Below are 17,345 nucleotides of genomic sequence, written 5' to 3'. Positions count from 1 at the left end.
TGAACCAAAATGTAACTAAGAGGAAAGGCTGTAGTGATCATGTGCCCCCATGTGTAGACAGTTGAGACCTGTGTTGAGCAAGGAAAGGCTGTATTGAACACATGCCCCCACATACAGATAGTTAAGAACTGTGTTGAGCAAGGCCACAAAACTAGGGTTGATACTCTTCATTTGCTAAGGCTAGAGTTTGGGCAGCAGAGTCACTTAAACATTTACAAATGTTTACAAATTTCAATGAAAGTAATAAACAAGGCTTGGGAGTCTGATAGAGATTAAAAATAAAAAATAAAGCTTACCATAGAAAGAGCCGTAGATATGTTGCCAAATGGGTTTGTTAGTACTTCCCTACCAGACCATCCCATTCAAGTCCCAAGAAGACCTGGACAATCACAGGCTTCTCCACCAGGGCAGGTCACACGTGGCAGAACAGACACATGGGTCCCAAAGACAGGCTGCTCAGAAAGGAGGGGCCCCAAGAGCAGCTAAGAGCCACATGACAATTTCCTTCTCTCAAGACTTTTGGATAAATAACTCTTCACCCCAACTTCTGCTGGGGAGGAAGGGTGAGGAGGAAGGAGCAGAGAATGTTCTTCCCTGTGCTTCCGTCCTGGGAGATGGATGTTCCCTTTCTTCACCGAATGTGTGCAGTGGGGTATCAATCTTCCCTTCCCCACATTTTTTCTCTTAACATATTGGACTTGACATTTGATCTCATGATCAGTGGGGTGTGACTGTTGTCCTCAGCAGGTTTTAATCCTCGTCCCACCTTGTGAAGCTGTTTTCTAGATACCAGATACTGTTTCTTAGTATGTTCTCTGGGGACTGTTTGCTGGGGGGCTGTTTAGCTTTTGCTCCTAGGTCACCTAGTTCCAACTAAGACTGAGGAGGTAAAAACTGCTTAGGGGAACATGGGTAACATGATAATAACTCTCACCGAGGCCTGAGTTAGATGTTGGTCTTGAAGCTACGTAGAAGGTTTATTGAACTGCAGCAGAGAGATAAAGGTGGACAAGATTTCTCTGAACAAACAAGGAACACTTTTGGTACATCCAAACCTTGTTAAATTTGAAGCATCTAGTAAGATAACTGACCCCTTGTTCACCAGGGCCTATGTCTGTTTAAAAAATAGTCCTGCACTTGTAGGCAAGGCCACAGTAGCTGCTGTGACTGGCTAAGTTTTTTGAAAAAGTGTTCTTGAGTGGGGATATAACCTAAACTATCCATGTAGGCTGAGCCAGAAGCTCCCCTTTCTCCATATGGCCAAAAGGCCATGCCTGGTGATTGTTTTTCAAGGTTCCCAAGTGATGTACTTCGGGGTTTATCAGACCTACTAAATAACCTCTTTCTCTCTTCTTGAATCCGATCCAATTAAGATAGTATAAGAAACAAGAATCACACAGTTAGAGATCAAATACCAGCTGATTAAAGAAGGCAGCTTCAAGCCATGATAAAACAAACTTGCACCCAAATCCCTCTGTCACTCCTGTCATAAAACTGTCCTACCCAGGCTAAGCTGAGAACCTCTCCAGCAAGAAGAGGATGCTTACCTCCTCACCTAGGTAGAAGAACACTCTGGAACCTCAGGGAGCCCAGTTCCTCCTCTCCCAATCCCATGCATTCCATAGGAGGAAGATTGAGGCATGGTGTTAGAGGTAGGTCAGAGCACCCCTCATGAGAAGCAGAACGTATCTACTATCTCTGGAAATAAGGCTAGGGATACACAGTTTCCCTAAAGATAGGATTAATTTTTTCTTTTTCTTTTTCTTTTTTTTGGACATGAGGTCTCACTCTGTTGCCTAGGCACGTTTTGAACTCCTGGGCTCAAGTGATCCCACTGTCTGCCTCAACTTCCTGAGTAGCTGGGATTACAGGTGTAGGATTGATTTTACAGTATCAAAAAAATTAAGAGACACTATTTATTTAAAAGATACTTTTGTACCAGAGTAGAGAACTCCAAATTTATTTTCAAAATGAGGCCTTATGTTTTATCTTAATATTCTGAGCACCTTGCACTGGTAATTATTTGTTGCCTGAATAATATTTAGAATGATTTTTTTTTTTTAATGTATAATCTAGTAGTTCCCAAACTTTTAGAAAAGTAGATCAGTAAAATGAAATGTAAAAGAATATGGGGCACTGAAACTTTTTATTTTACTAAGGATGTTAAAAAATAATAACTACCGTCTCTGACATCACTATTTCATAAAGAAACAAAATATCTTACTATCAAAAAAGTGAGAGGAACATCTTAGAATAAAGGATGAAGGCAGTTCTTTGGCCATATATGCACACATCTAAATTGTGCTTATTTTTCTCATTTGTAGTCATCCAGGAGAATCTTGGTCATGGTCTGTCACTGGCCTGGTATTAAGAAGCCCCAGATTCTTCTGGGATGCTGACCAGACGTTAGAGGTACGATAGGACCACTCAATGTGTCTTACTCCTTGCTTGCTCTTTTTCTGAACAGAGCTCTATCCGAAAAAATTGTCTCAGTCCTGCCAAGAATGAAATGCCCACACCAGCTGGAGCCCCACCAGATCCAGGGGATGGATTTTATCCACATATTTCCTGTTGTTCAGGTGAGAGCTTCTTTGTGGTTTCTTGTTCTCTGAACATCGGAATTCCTGTAACGGGCTTGGCTCTTGGTCCATCTTGGCCTGGATCCTGAATTCAGTGGGTGGGATATAGATTTGGTGCAGCAGAACATGATGTGCTTCTTGTCATTATCCTCAAAAGATTGCCAGTACTCCGTATTGCCCAGTTTCACACTGTCACCTATTATGATCTTTGAATGTTCTCATCAGTGGCTTTTCGTTGCCCGTTGGGTAAAGATAGAACTCTGCAGCCCTGTACGCTCTGGTCCCATCTGACCTATCCCGCTTGATCTCATTCCTTGCTTTTTTTTGTTCTTTTTGTTCTAGCCCATCTGACTTTCTTTCGTATCTCCCCATACTTATTATGCTTCCTGCTGTCACAGGGCCTTTGCATTGCTGGTTCCTTGGGCTGTCATACTTTTCCATTCTCTCCTTACGTGCTTAATTCATATTCATCCTTCAGATCTCAGTTCCATCAAACCTCTTCAAGAAAGTCTTCCCTCATCCCCTAATCTACAATAGGTTCCATTCCTGTATGCACCCATATGGCCACATTCCCTTCCTTCACAGGAATCTTCCTTACTACAGTTTGTAATCAATGTATGTTTGTATATTCGTGTGTGTGATTATTTATCTGCCTCTCCCATCAGCCTGTAAGCTGCATGAGGACAGGCAGGCTACATGGCTGTCTTGCTCACTGTTTTGTCTCTAGCAACTACCAGAATGCCTTGCAATTTGCAGGTATTTGGTCCTTATTTGATGACTAAATGACTAAGGGGAGGCTTCTGTCTGCCTTCGGCTTTTTCCTAAGGCTCTGTGATTAAGTGGTTTGTGTGTACAGCCTACAAACAGTTGACTGTTCATATCCAAAGTTCCACATCCACTCGTTCAACCAAACTATGGGCTGAATGTGTTCAGGAAGAGAAAACACGATAAAAGATAACAATAAATAATAAAAAATAATACAAATTAAAAAGTACAGTGTAACAACTATTTATATAGCACTTACATTGTATTAGGTATTATAAGCAATCTAGAGAGGATTTAAAATATACAAGAGGATTGTGTAGTTTATATGCAAATACTATACCATTTTTCGTCATGGATTTTGATATCCTGGGGGGTTTTGGCACCAATTCCCCATGGATACTGAGCAACAACTGCATTCTGTGCAGTTCTTGTGTGTGGGCTTCCCCTTTTAGGCACCTCAAAGAGAGGAGGAGCAAAGGGAATGAGGTGTGTTGCTTGCTTTGTGAAAAGTACTTTGTGTCTGATCCTGTTAGAGTTCTTTGAAGCATCTGTTATCATCTCTTACATTTGAGGAAAGTGAGAAATGTAATTTCCTTACATTTAAGGAAAATGAGACTCAGAGAGGGTAATTGATTTGCTTAAGGGCAGAGAACTAGTGAGTGGACAAAAAAAGGTTCCAGTCTAAACTCTCTTGTCTCTAAGCCTGTGGTTTTCCACTCCACCCTTCATGCATCCACTGAGAAGGAAGCTGCACATCCCTTGCTAGAAAAGTCTTCTAGTTCTGTGTTAAGATTGTGCATGTAGTGTAGGAGTTAAGAGCACAGACTCTGGAGACCTCCTGGGTTCACATCTCAGCTCTGCCACTTTCTATCTGTGTGACCTTGGGCAAATGACCTAACTTCTTATCTGTTAAATAGAAATAATAATAGCACCTACCTGACAGGATGAGAATTAAGTTAATATGTCTAAAGCACTTAGATGAAAGACTGGCACATTTTAGTAAGTGCTTTATAAGTGTTACATAGTTGTGTCTGTTATTGTTACATGTTGAATATTCTCCTGCACTAGACTGCAAATTGAATGCCATGAAATTTGTAAATTTTTAAAATGAAATTTGTAAATTTAAAGCCAAGACTTTAACTTAGATTTGATTTGCATGTTTGTTGGACTTTGTGTCTCTCTGATGCAGAGGGATGCTACTTGATTCTTTTGTGGAAATGGAAAATTTGGGCCCTGGGTTGATTATTACTGAAACCTCCACCACCATCATACTGTGAAGTTGTTACCTTCCCCCCAAAACTTAGATCTCTAGACATTAGACCGTATTTAACCCTATGTTAGAACTTCGAGGGCAAAAAATCTAGTCCAGATATGAGATGATGATCAATTGGAAGTGGTCTTCTATGGTCAATTTGGGCATTTTGAGGGTCTGTGAATGTTCCCCATTGTGAGTGGAATGTCAGAGGGGTTCCTCTCTGGAAGCCTTCTGGATGGGAGAGCCTAGGCAAATGGTTACCAGATTTCTTAATTTCATGGACCTATAAAATTTGTAAGAAAAAATGGAGGTTGATCCAGGGTTGCCACCTGTAGTTGGCCAGGCAAAGACATTTTTTAAAACCAGCTACTGTCTTTCTTTCTCTATCCTTTTCTAAAAGAATGGCCTTTTAATTCCCAGTCTCAGAAAAAAGCACAATCTTTCGAATTAAATACACGTAGCATTATAAAAAGCTCACCATGTGCTTGTAGTTTTTTCCTGTTTTTCTGGGGACCAGTGAAAGAATAATTATGGACCAGCAGTTGGGAACAGAACCATTGACCTAGTTGTCTTGCATGAGTCTAAATAGTTGTCTTGCATGAGTCTAGGCTCACCACCCATGTTCACACCATTATAGCAAAGCTATAGTAACACTCTCTGCATGCCAGCCAAGAAGAAAACAGATCTAACTTCCAGCCACTTGTGGTTCTAAGTTATATCTTTTTTTCCATGTCAGACATCTGAACCCTGTGAAGGTGGATATTTTTCTTGAGTGTTAGGGGCACTCTGTGGCAGAGCTTGGCTGTCCGAGAGGTTCCCTCCATAGCCCGTCATGCTGGGAACTCCAAAACAGAGCTGCCAGTTCTCTAAGGGAATCCTATAACTAAACAGGCATTCTCTTACCTGATCGCACTCTCCAGGATCCAGCCAGGTAGTAATTCAGGGCAGATCTAGAATTAATGGAAGTAGATCTGAAAAGGAAACAGATATGGAAGTCCAGAAACTGAATCTCCTGATTCAGAAGAAAGCAGAGCTACGTTGATTTGAGCAGTATTTCAACTGCCTTAATTGGCCGTTAGTTGTCCTGAGCTGTCACATTGGGATGGGAGTGTGGATGAGGGGCTATACTAGTTCTGAATGCTGTCTGATATTCTGCCCCTACTTCTGAATTTTAGTCAGTGCCTGAGGTCATTGTTTGGAGGTAGGGTGGAATGGTAGAACTAAATGGAAGATACTAACAACAAAGAAATATTCCTCATATAGTTATTTACAGCCATCCCTGTCCTGGGCAGCTACTTCCTAAACATGCACTGTACTCGAGCTGGCTGCCCTTTGTGAACAAGCATCTCTGTTCATCCCTATGAGAGCACCGTTCAGCACCATGTTATGTGCCATGTGTCTACTTTCCTAGGTAGCTAAACCTCACCAAGTGTGCTATGCTCTTGGTGAAACATAGCTACTGTACCAAAACTGCTTTTGAGATGTAGCAGCTCTCTCTGGAGAGGTAATGGCATCCTCCTCCATGATCTTCAGTGATAGAGAGAATGAATGAAGAGCAGGGGAGGAGAAGCAAAGGTTCTTTTTATGCTTTACACTCTTATTCCAGAGTGGCTGGATCTTCTACAGGTTTTTTTGGGCAGGGATTGGGAGGGCTGGGGGGTAGTGGGGTAGGTGTTTTAATTAACTGGAGTTTTAAGTTAAGAGAAATGAAGAGCAGCTTCTTCTGGGTATGAGCCCAATAGAGCTGGGAAACATTTAATGAAGCCCATTCGTCCAGTCTTCTGAAGTGGAAGAGCCTCCAAGCTGTGACTCCTAGCTTTGCAGCTTGCTAGCTACAGATCAATGAGCAAATTACGTGGTCTCTCTGCCCTTCAGGTTCTATAGGACTCAGCCAGTACTATGTACCTTATAATGTTTGAGGATTAAGAGAGAGGCAAGGTTGTTAGTATCAAGCTAACCCAATGCCTTCAGCTATGTACTCAGTACGCATTATTCTCAAATCTGAATATTTCGGGCTTTTTTTCATCCATGAAATGAGGAGTTGCACTAGTATTCTTTGTGGTTCTTTCCCTGGTCTGCGATAGAAGCAACTCAGGAAAGAGATTTACACTAAGATCTGCTCCTGGGACCAGGAGGTTGGGGGGACAGCTATATTTGTTTTGGTCTTCAGGTATCTACAGAGCACTCTAGTACTTGTGACTGCATTTGCTCCCACTTTAGCTCTATGAGGTAAAAAGAACTGATATTCTTGCATTTACAAAAGAGGAAAACTGAGGCCTGAGGATATGAAGTAAGGCTTTACCGCTCTGCACTGCTACTCAGCACTAGGTCCCACTGGATCTTAGCATCTCAGATACCTGGCTGATTGCTTTTCCTGTAGGACAACATGCGTTGGTAGTTTCTTATCACCCACTCTGTTCAACTGTGCTGATTTGGGTTCACAAGTTGTGCCATGTCTGGGTTGGCCTTCACCACAGTGGAATTTTGTTCGTATCAACTCAGGTTTTTTCACTTTCTTTCCCAGTGGCTGGTGAAACGAGCTATAGAAACAAAAGAAGAAATGGGTGACTACATCCGTTCCTACTCTATATCCCAGTTCCAGAAAACCTACAGTCTCCCTGAGGTCAGTATTGTGCTTTGCTTTTCTTGTCCAACTGAGAACCTGAGTACACACTTAGAGACTCTGCAGGAAGGAGCAGCTCAGCTCAGGCTCCCCTGTACTCCCACTTCCCTACTCAGCATCTCTGGCCCTACTTGGTCTTGCCCTGATGTTGAAACTAGGCCTCCTGGTTCATTAGAACTGCCCCTTTAAATGGCTGCTGAGTGTAAAGCCCTACAATTTTGTCATTTTCTCTCAATTTTGATATTTGATCTAGAGTTTTTCTTAATTTACAAGAATATTTACAGTATATTTTTTATAAAGCTTTTTGAGAGACCACTCACCTAGGACATCCCTATACTAACAATTTAATAACAATTACAACTATAATAAAAGCTCCTAATTATTGAATATTTACTACATGCCAGTCCTAGCACATCATATGGCTTCTATTCTTTAATCCTCACAACAGCCCCCTGAGACAGATGTTGTTTTCTTTGTTTAACAGATGGAGAAACTGAAGCTTAGAGGTTAGGTAGCTTACCTGAGATTTCAGCGCTTACAAAAATTTGAAATAAGAACACTTGTCTTGAGCACTATACTTTACGTCCCTCCTTTTTCTTACTGGCTGTAGGTATCTATGTTGGAGCCAACTACAGAGGTCCTAGCTTTTTCCCATGGAGAATATATCAATTTATTAGAAAATTGAGACTTGTCAGGCAAAGTAGTAATTAGAAGTCAATTTATAATATAGATTTCTGAGCAGTCCAGTTGAGTTTTAATCTTCACACGGGATTTGTTTAATTTCTGTTTTGTCTTGTAGGATGATGACTTCATAAAGAGAAAAGAAAAGGCCATCAAGACTGTTACTGACCTCTCAGTAAGTTCCTTGCTGTGTTCTCCTGTCAGAGCACTACATAGCCTTCAAATAGCCCTTTGATTTAAATCACAGAAGTGTTACTTCCTGAAGTTTCCATCTGTTGGGATTGCCCAGGAGCAATGGGTATGTGAGGGAAGCCCTGCCTGGGTCACTGCTCAGGACCGAGATGCCAGCAGTAACAGGTAGAACTTGGCACAGCCACTCCCCTGTGTTCTCGCTTCCAGTTTTAAGGGAGAAATAGCCAAAGGCAGAGCCCTTCCTCATTTATCCCAATGGCAGGTATAAACTTCAAATAGCTCCAAAGAGCAGGTGATGAACTGGAGATAGTAAATTGAGGTTGTGATGGCTTTGGAGAGGCAGAATAGCTTCTGAGCTTTGTGTGGGAAATTCTGGGATGGCCTTTGTCACCACATACAGTGCATTTTAATCACTGGGAGTCTGCACGCATGTACCTACTTCACCAGCATGAAGGGCAGTGGAGAGCTTTGATCCTTTACAGAACACTCCAGGTCAGGGCCAGCAGGGTCTTGTCAGCAGCATCCTCCACCACCTATAATACTTGAGCTGACGAGAATGAAGCCTTGTGTGTATATTGCCTGTGTGTACATTCTCTTTTTTCTGAAAATAATGTATAGTATTATTTTGCATACTTTTTAGTTTATCTGAATCATACACTAAATATTTTACTCAACCTTGTTTGTGAGAGTCAGCCACTCATATATATCTAGTTGGTTTTTATATTAATGTTGTATTATATATTAATACGCCACGCAGCTTAAATATCAGGTGCACTTTTTTTACAAATGACTTGGGTTACATACCTCATGTAATTGTAAAGATTGAAGTTGTCTGGCTTGTGTGACTTTGTGAGCTGACTATGGAGTCTTTCCAGAAAAAGAATTCTTGAACTGGATTATCTTATAATAAAAATAAATGTGTGGTCTCTCAAGGTGATTACTCTGAAAAGAACGATCGTTTGATGATTAAAGATATGAAGTGCTTATGTAAAATGAGCCTTTGCCACTTTATAATTGTGATTCATATCTTTTCTGCACTTCCACTTTGGAAATGGGAGGGGTGGAAAACCTTTGAGATGGTGACACTCTGAAGCCAGCTATTGTTTTCAGATTTGGCAGCAGTATTAATAATAATTAGAAGAAATGATATGACATCAGAGTAATTTCTTTCCTTGTTATGATCTGGGTGTTTAGTTTAGAACACCCTTAAAGTTTTTAAAAAGATTGATAGTTGCAAGGGAAGAAAATCAACCTTAATCTTACAACAGAGAAGCAGCCACACATTTCTTCCATGTTTTTAATGTATATTTTTAAACAGAACTAGAACCATACTTTAAAGATAATTTCATTTTTTTTTTTTCACTTACCAATATAGGGTCTTTTGTATGCTATTCAAGATTCCTCCTAAGAACATTTCTCGTGGCAATAATCAATTGGTTGGATATGCCATTGCTTTCCCCTATGTTAAATAATACTTCATTTCTGGAAAGATGAAAACCAGGTTTACAGCATAACGTCTGATGAACTGGGGGGCCAGCAGCAGGAGAGGAAGGAAAGGAAATTTTCTCTTCCCTGTAAGCTCTGTACTATTTGAATTTTATGCTATTACCTATTCACAAATAATAAGTACAAGTTAAAAAATTTTAATGCTTTCTCAAATATCTTCATATATAAATCTCACTCTGAACCTGGGATAGAGAGAGAAAATGATACAGTTTTTGGCTGTATATCCCAGAATAAAAGGCCACCATAGCTGTCAATCATCCTAGCAATGAAACTGGGCCTGGCATTTCTATTCCTATGGAATAGTTAAGGCCTCTAGAGACACATTCTTTCTTCTTCTCACTTGTAGTGGAGTTGTTGTTGTTGTTGTTGTTGTTTTTAATCTACTTCTGCTTGATAATGTGACAGCATCGAATTTAAGGAAATAATAAAAATGACAAAAACTTACATAGTGCCCAAACGTTGTGTATTTATATCTATAACTCATCTCGTCCTCATAACAACCCTATGAAACAGTAGTTTTTTGTGGGGTTTGGTTTGGTGTGTGTTTGGTTTGGTTGGTTGGTTGGTTGGTTTTTTTGTTTGTGTTTTTTTTTTTTTTCAACAAATGAAGAAACTGAAGCACAGATAAGTTAAATTTCCCTAGGTCACATTTGGAACCAGGACTCAAACCCAGTCTTGTGACTACTTTCTATGAGCCTCCAGATAAAATACTGTTTGCAGCTGATTAGAAAATAATATCAAAGGAAAAATGGAAAAAGATTTGTGAGTTTCTTTGGTTATAGCATGCATTGCTTAGTTTATTTCCTTTTTATGTGTAAACTTAATCCTCAGTTAACTGGCAATACAATTTCAGCAGGAATGAGAAATAATTTTTATGGATAACTCACAGTTGCCTTTGGGTTTTATTTGTTTGTTTTCTCCTTTTCTTATCTACTGAAAATGCTTCTCACTTCTAGAAGCTCTGCTTAGGTTTCTTAGCTGAGCTCCTTTGCATTAACTTTCATCCCTCCTTTCTACTACTCTGCAAGTGCTTCCGTAGCTGACTTGAAACTAGAGTCCCAAAAGCTCATAAGAGACTCCAGGGCTGTAATGCATATATCCCTGGCTTATTCTTGTGAGTCAGTATAAAAAACTAAATAGCTTGTAGTTTTTTATTTGTTTTCATTCTCTCCAGAGAAAAATCCCTATTTTGGTGAAGAGAAGGAAGTCTTTCCTAGAGGACCAGGTGGTGTGGCTCTTTGCAAGTCTCAGGTTCTAGAGGGTGTTCTCTTCTTTCAGCCTTTTCCCAGCTCTGCCTTTTAGATGCCGTGGCAGTGTTTCTTGCTTGCTCCCCATGGATGAATCTAGAATCCTGAATTTAAATTGTGAATGGAAAATTAAGGCATAAAATAAAGCTCAACCTATAGGTGCCTAGTTTCTAGACCCAGCCTTTTATAAAATATATATGTAGCTGCCATGTATTTATTGAGTGCCTGCTGTGCGCCTGGCATCTAAATAGGCATTTTACAAGTATTATCTCATTTACCCCTTATCAACACTCAGGGAGTTATGTTATTTCCATTTTATAAATCAGAAAATTGAAGCTCAGAAAGATTAATAAATTCCCTGTGTAGCTGCAGAGCTAGGAGGAGGCAGCTAGATTTTGATTTTACATCTGACTCTAACACAACAAATGTTGGCACTTCTCCCATTTTCTAACTCTTCACCTGGTCTCTGATTTCCCACATATTCCTGGCACCAATTTTGTAGTAATGTTGCTGACTTACTGCAAGACTCTGGGATGTTACTCGTCTGGGTCCCAGGGACTCAAATTCATCCAGGGCAGTGGGGTGCTCTCCCACTACCCCTTCAGTCCGTATGGGGGCACTTACTGGGACTGTTCTCATTTGAAGACCTTTGCCCGGCCAGCAAATGGATGCCAAGTGGAGGTTGTCCTATTGTCTTTTTTCATTTGTCAACATGATACCATTATGCCTTAACCAATAGGCTTTTACTTATTCTTTCTGAGATATAATATACAAGTATTAAACATTTAGATATTAAATATTTAGCTTATTCTTGTCTTTAGCCATCTTTAGAAGAGTATCTCAGTTGTTTGCATTCATCCTTGGTTATATAGCTCATCCATTTTTTTAGTGTATTTTTTGTTTTAGAAAAGGTTACTTTTATGCTAATACTGTAGTAATAAGAATGAAAAATTAGGAAATGGAGAAAAACTACAAAGACTAAATCACCTGTGATACCATCAGCAAGGGCTAACCACTGATAGTCCAAGTAGGAAATACAGTCCTATGGATATTAATAAAGAGAATTTGAGATTGCAAAAAAAAATGGCATTATACTATATTATTGTTTTGTTACTTGCTCATTTTGCTCAACAGTCTATCAAGGCTATCTTTCTGTGCCAGTAAATATGCCTCCATAGTGTTTTTAGTGGCTATAGATTATTCATTGTGTGGAACTGGGAGGCCTAGGTGGGAGGATCACCTGAGGTGAGGAGTTTCACACCAGCCTCAGCAAGAGCGAGACACCTGTCTCTACAAATACAGAAAAATTGGCGGGGTGTGGTGGCACACGCCTGTAGTCCTGGGTACTCAGGGGGCTGGGGCAGGAAGATTGCTTGATTCCAGGACTTTCAGGTTGCTGTGAGCTGGGCTGACGCAACGGCACTGTAGCCTTGTGACAGAGCAAGACCCAGTCTTGAAAAAAAAATTTTATACACAATCTCTGAGCAGTGTTATAATATAACCAACCATTGGTTCCACGTGATACTGTGGTTACTGTGAACCAGGAAACAAGGCACATGACACAAAGATGAGAGGATTCTTTCCAGATTTTCTTTCCTTCTTTAAAGCAGAAATGAGAACCAATAAAATTAACATGAGAAAGAAAAAAAAATTAGTTTAGTTTATATCTTTTTTTTTACTCCTGGCCATTATGTAGGACATCCTCATGGCTAAATTTTTTCTTTTATCTTTAATTATTTACTTAGGATCCATTCCGTGAAGTGGAATTGGGTCAAAGGCTATGCCTAAGGCTTTTAGTAACTCTTGCCAGATTGCTAGGCAGAAAAGTTGTTGTGACCTTTATCATCTGAGCTAAAAGCTCATCACTTTGGGGTGTTTTCTTTTTGCTTTGGCCTCATTTTTCTTTCTTGTAGAGATTATTCCCAGTACCTGCTTTCTTTGAAATGTGTTACTTTTTAGTTTTTACCTTACCTCCTTTTTACAAAATAGCTAGCGGCTTTGTAGTAGGCCTACCCGATGGGGGGTGGTGTTTTCAAAAGACTTAAGATACAGCACTATTGCCACCCCAGGGCAGGCCTCCGCTTACCACCTTCTGTTTTTGCATCATAATCGTAATGGGCTTTTTAGTCTCACTTAGTGTGCTGTTACACAGCTTTATTCTCCTCTGAGCTGTCAGCCCACCATAGGCATGAAGTATCTGTCCTGTGCAGTGAGATCTTTTACTTCTTAACCTTGAATAAAAGGTGTCCACAAAATTATACCCAAACCCCCGAAAGATATATTCATTTACTATTTTTTTTTTTTTTTGAGACAGAGTCTCACTCTGTTGCTCGGGCTAGAGTGAGTGCCGTGGCGTCAGTCTAGCTCACAGCAACCTCAAACTCCTGGGCTTAAGCGATCCTACTGCCTCAGCCTCCCGAGTAGCTGGGACTACAGGCATGCGCCACCATGCCCGGCTAATTTTTGTGTATATATATATTTTAGTTGTCCATGTAATTTCTTTCTATTTTTTTTTTAGTAGAGACGGGGTCTCACTCTTGCTCAGGCTGGTATTGAACTCCTGACCTCGAGCGATCCACCCGCCTCGGCCTCCCAGAGTGCTAGGATTACAGGTGTGCGCCCGGCCTATTCATTTACTATTTACAAGCATTTTTGGGTAATGTTTAGAATTTTATATGAGAGTAGAGGGAACAGGAAAAAAGGCTTCTTAGAGCTTCTAGTCTCTTTGGAAGGGAATGCTTTGTTGAATTTACTGGATCACCTAGGAGACCATGCCATTTAGAGTTCCTACTCTAGTGCATTCTTCCATAGGTGGTGCTTTGAGGAAGACCTTTTCATCCAGCTTGTAAAATGTAAATGTGATGACATAAGCAAAATGGTGTATCGCAATTTATTAATAATAAAAATATACATCCATATGTATGTAAAATTATATATTTACTGTGTTCAGGTACTGTTAAATATATTGATTGATTACTTCTCATAACTCTACTAATACCTAATTTACAGATAGAAAACCACAGAGGTTAAAATAACTTGCCCCAAATCAGAGAGGCGTAATAAGTAATAAAGCAAAGATTGAAACCCTAGTCTGACTCCAAGCATTCATTCAGTAGTGTTAATTGAGCACTTACTGCATGCCAGACCAGATTCTAGGAGCTGCGGCAACAGCCCTAACATTGCAGCTTGTAAGGGGTTTGAGGGATTTGGGAGCTCATCAAGAAGAAAGCTCTGACTACAAGCTTTATTTGGGAGATGATTTGACAGGTTTCCTTACAGGGTGGGGGAGTGGGGGTCCTTCACACTGTGAGACCATCCAGAGGCTTAGGCACAGGGGCCACCATCCAAAAGGGAAGGAGGGCAAGGGAACTCCCCTATGCGATCATGGAGGAGGCTGCTGAGTCTAGCTGATGCTGCTCAGCAGTACAGGGAGCCTCTGGGTCAGAGATCTCCAAAGATCCCCAGTGCCTTGGGGGCTTTATAGCCCCAGAGCTTGTTCTTTCTATGATTAGTAAATGCTAACAGTTTCCATGGGTGTAGTTTTGGAGGGTATATAAAGTAGGCAGGCTCTAAATGACAAAAAATCTGCTTGTTTAGGCTATGTTTAAAACAATCCGATGTGTAAAAATTTGAGTTTGATGTTGGCCAGCTCTTGAGCTAGTAGGTCTCAGTCTGCTGTGAAGAAATAAACAACCTAGCCGCCATTTTAGCTCATTTATATAACACAGCAACCTTATTCTTACCCACCAAGTTACACTGCTTGGTATGGACTCAAGGAGACCTGAGATTGGACTTGTGCTGGACCTCAAAAAGCAAAAGATACACTTACGTGGCAGAGCCCATATAAAGAGAATGGAAAAGGAGCAAGGTTTGGGGGTGTCTCTGTAGAAAACTCTACAGAATGATCGCTGTCCACCCATGTCACATCATTTTCTTCACTCAGTACCCAGCGACTTCGTTCTGTTTATTTATTGTTATGAATGTGAGAAATTTTTTAAAGCATTTACTTGTCCCAATTATAACTTTTTAATGGGATCTTTCAGAACATTGCACTTGATGGAGAAAACATCTGTGGGGCCACTGTAGGTGGAAGGCAGAGTTTACTCACCAGACTCATGGGCCGGAGGCCGGGTCTGTTCAAGTTGGGTTTGGACTGTGAGAATGAGCTGTTGGGTCATTGGAAGTAGCTCAGGGAAATGTTGCTTCTTGCTGAGTTGGGTGTGGTCTGGGCCACTGGAGTTTTGAGTGTAGACTGCTAAATTGGTAATGGATGTTGCACTGCCTGCTCTGTTATTTCAATAAAGATGTTGTCTGCCATAATTGTGCAGGCAGCAATCAGGGATTTGATACACAACTGCTATCGTGCAGTTCTACTTCCCTTTCCTGCCATTTGGAATGTGAACTCAGAGGAATTACTCTGATAGGTGAACCTGACTTGTAACTAGACCTGCAAAGTAGAGATCTGGTTCTTTGCTTTACAAATGAGTCACCCTGAGTTATCTTTTTTTCTGAGACAGACTCTCGCTCTGTTGCCGGGGCTCAAGTTCATTGGTGTCATCGTAGCTCACTGCAACCTCAAACTCCGGCTCAGGCAGTCCTCCTGCTTGTGTCCTGAGTTGCTGGGACTACAAATGTGTACCACTAAGCCCAGCTAATTTTTTTTTTTTCCTTTGGTAGAAACAGGTCTCACTACTGACCTGGCTGGTCTTGAAACCCTGACCTCAAGCGATTCTCCTGCATCAGCCTCCCAAAGTGCTAGGATTACAGGTGTGAGCCACCACACCCAGCCCACCTTAATTTTTTTAACCCTGCTCATGTGTCTTTTATTATCTGCCACAACAAAATATCAGAACTCAAAGTGTGATCAAAGTTGAAGTATAAAATGTTTTTCAGAGTGCTAAGATTTTGGAATTTTATTGTTTCTGTTACTTACTGCCTTTGTATCCTTGAGCACGTTTTTTAACCTTTCTGTGCCTAAGTTTATCAACTATAGATAGTAAACAAGGATAACTACCCTCATAGATGTGAAGATCAAATGGGCAGCACATGTATCTCAGTATATGCCTGACATGTGCCTCTCATTTAATAAATGATGGCTATTGTTGCTGCCACTATTAATGGCAAAAGGATAAATTGATTTTATATGCTCTTTTTAAGAGCACAATCATGTGTAAAGCATGGTACATTTTTTATTAATTTCAGCCTTTAAATTTTTTTAATGAATTATGTTACCGAGTCAGTATCTTTGTAGGATTAAAAGAACACAAAGAATGAAAGACTGGGAGTATCCTTCAAGATCTGTCAGTACAGCCTCATTTTATAGATACAGAAACTGAAGCCCATTGAGAGGAACTGCCTTTCCCAAAGTCATACAGCTGGTTAGTGGCAGAGATGGGACTAGACATCAGTGTCCTGACTCCTGTTCCTTTAAAGAGCGACTTTGCAATAGTTCTTTATAGTTGGCATAGAAACCTCTAACTTTAGGTCACATTACTTAAGCCGACCGTTGTAATGATGGCAGCTTCACATTACAGAATGAGTCTTGTGCGAGGGCTAGTTATAATGGCTGGTGGGTGGCTCGAGTGTCCACCAGAGGTGAATTAGTGTGGGAAGAAAGCCTTGGGATTAGAAGCCAGGGTACCTAAGGCCAGGCCTAATACTGTCCTAGGGATCTTGGACAAATTATTTTATGTCTGCTTCACTAGTAAAGTGAAGATTATAGTATGTGCCCTGCTTCTACTTCATAGTGTGGTTATGTTATAAAGTTAAAATGTGAGATCTATACACAATTTTATACTTTAAAGGGTAAGGAATAATTCGTAAAAGCCAACGTTGCCATTGTTTGGCAGAATAAAAGGCCCTTTTAGCTGTTGGTTTCAGTATGCTATTGTTTTGGAGTCAGTCCTTTTTTAGAAGAATACAATTTCCTGTCTTGGGTCATTGACTCTTTCAATAATAACTAAAAAAAATAACAGTTAATAATAGTAGAGCTCAGTGGAAATTAAATCATATGCAGTAACTGACGTCATGTGGGTTCATTGTATTAATATTTTTCATTTCCCTACAAGTCTGTTTTATGTTATTTATAGCTTCCTATTCATAGAGACACCAGCAGCAAACTAAGGAATATTTGTGGCAGCAGTTTGTAAGAACCACCTTCCAGCATCATCCCAAGCCCTGTTACAATCCTTTTCCACAAAATTGTTGAGATTATATAGTATGTATTAGAGAAAGAATGTTTTTCCATATGTTTGAAACTTTATAATAAAGTTAACCAGAATTAAGAGAAATAATTCTAATTAGAATAAAATGCCACTATCTGGAGAGACCTGATAGTAAGCTTGTTGTGGTGATGTCCAGGTCAGGATTAAATGTAGTAAACCTGGGTAGTGGAAAAGAAAAGATCCAGAGATGAATTGCTATAGAATACCTTGCTGGCCTAACAGCTGTCTGCTTGCACACAGATTGCTGAGCAGATAGTAGTAGGGCATTATCTG

At 40.3% G+C, this 17,345-nt stretch overlaps 1 protein-coding gene across 1 annotated transcript in view; it reads left to right on the top strand.

Annotated features, from left to right (window-relative positions):
- The window catches only part of CCDC93 (coiled-coil domain containing 93), a 96,586-nt gene that overhangs the window by 10,799 nt on the left and 68,442 nt on the right, over window positions 1–17,345 (top strand). Inside the window, exons 4-6 of the mRNA XM_069460328.1 lie at window positions 2,468–2,579; window positions 7,124–7,222; window positions 8,022–8,078. Coding sequence (XP_069316429.1) covers window positions 2,468–2,579; window positions 7,124–7,222; window positions 8,022–8,078 — 268 coding nt within the window. The remainder of the gene's footprint in view (window positions 1–2,467; window positions 2,580–7,123; window positions 7,223–8,021; window positions 8,079–17,345) is intronic.

Source organism: Eulemur rufifrons, chromosome 1, assembly GCF_041146395.1.
Source record: "Eulemur rufifrons isolate Redbay chromosome 1, OSU_ERuf_1, whole genome shotgun sequence".
Taxonomy (NCBI): Eukaryota; Metazoa; Chordata; class Mammalia; order Primates; family Lemuridae; genus Eulemur; species Eulemur rufifrons.
Note: the sequence above shows the minus strand (reverse complement) of the source record. Positions and strands in the feature narration are given on the sequence as shown.